Source organism: Sphaeroforma arctica (assembly GCF_001186125.1).
Source record: "Sphaeroforma arctica JP610 unplaced genomic scaffold supercont1.9606, whole genome shotgun sequence".
NCBI lineage: Eukaryota > Ichthyosporea > Ichthyophonida > Sphaeroforma > Sphaeroforma arctica.
The window spans coordinates 1-1051 of NW_014030952.1; the positions used below are offsets into that span (position 1 = coordinate 1).

General features: G+C 43.3%; 1 protein-coding gene across 1 annotated transcript; it reads right to left on the minus strand.

Annotated features, from left to right (window-relative positions):
* Positions 1–116: 116 nt before the first annotated feature.
* On the minus strand, positions 117–328 carry SARC_17045 (hypothetical protein; the record flags this gene model as incomplete). The annotated part of the gene is made up of 1 exon (XM_014288854.1): positions 117–328. A coding segment is annotated over one exon (212 nt), but the record flags the coding sequence as incomplete, so codon positions are not given.
* Between the last annotated feature and the right edge of the window lie 723 nt (positions 329–1051).

Sequence of the window (1051 nt, forward strand, 5' to 3'; positions counted from 1 at the left end):
GCTAGTTTTTGGTGACGTAGTTGTAGTTGAGTTGGTAGAAATTAGATGCCAACACATTCACATCTACATCCACACACTAACAAAGCACATGTACACATACACACATACACTCCCACTTACATAACTGAGAAGCTATTCTTGAGTTCATCTGCCTTGACCCGGGTACTCTCTGTGTAGCTCTGCAGCTCCTGTTTGCGTAGTTCCTGGCGGTTACGGTTGCGTTGGTTGAGTATATCTCGTGCGGATGACACATCAGTACCACAATACTTGTCAGTCATTCTGCGCTTGATATCTTGAGCGGCTTGTGCGGCAACGTTATCCCGCCGGGCTGTTGCAGTTACATGAGAAGGTAGGAGGTGTGGTTTGGCATTAAACGCTAAACCCTAAAACACTGGGTGCGGTGTGGTATTGGGTTGTCCGTCTGATTTGGGTAGGTGAGCATAAACAGAAGTCTCTATAAGTATAGATACGGAACCAGTCATAACGGAAATGCACTCATCTATATGTGCATCAGTAGTTTGTAGCCTTGCAATGGTGATACCCTTACATATGTTCATAGCCAGTTGGTAGCCTAGCAGCCAGGATATCTATATATAGCAATCACCGTACTCGTGCATGATGCAATGGACCCCACAACCGAGCAACTGACGCAGTCTTTAGTACACTAGACGTGTCTAGAATGCACAATATATGCACCACCTAACAATCTCAAAATCATACATGAATATGAGCATAGGCAGCCCGTAGCCTAGCAACCCAGATACAAAAAAACAAACTTCAAAAGTTAAAAACCCCAAACCCTACCTGTGCAAGCAGCGATGGCCTCCACAACCAAACATATGACGCGTTCTTTCTCTGCGCTGTCCTCAAAGTATACGTCATGAGTCCCGTGCACTTCATGGTGCAAACGCACCCCACACCACTCCTCATCGTCACGTGATGTGAATACTTTAGGACAAGTTTAATAGTGGTTTGGGTAGGTATGTATTAATTTTTATTATATAGTATGAGATGTGAATTAGGTATATATATATATATATATATATATATA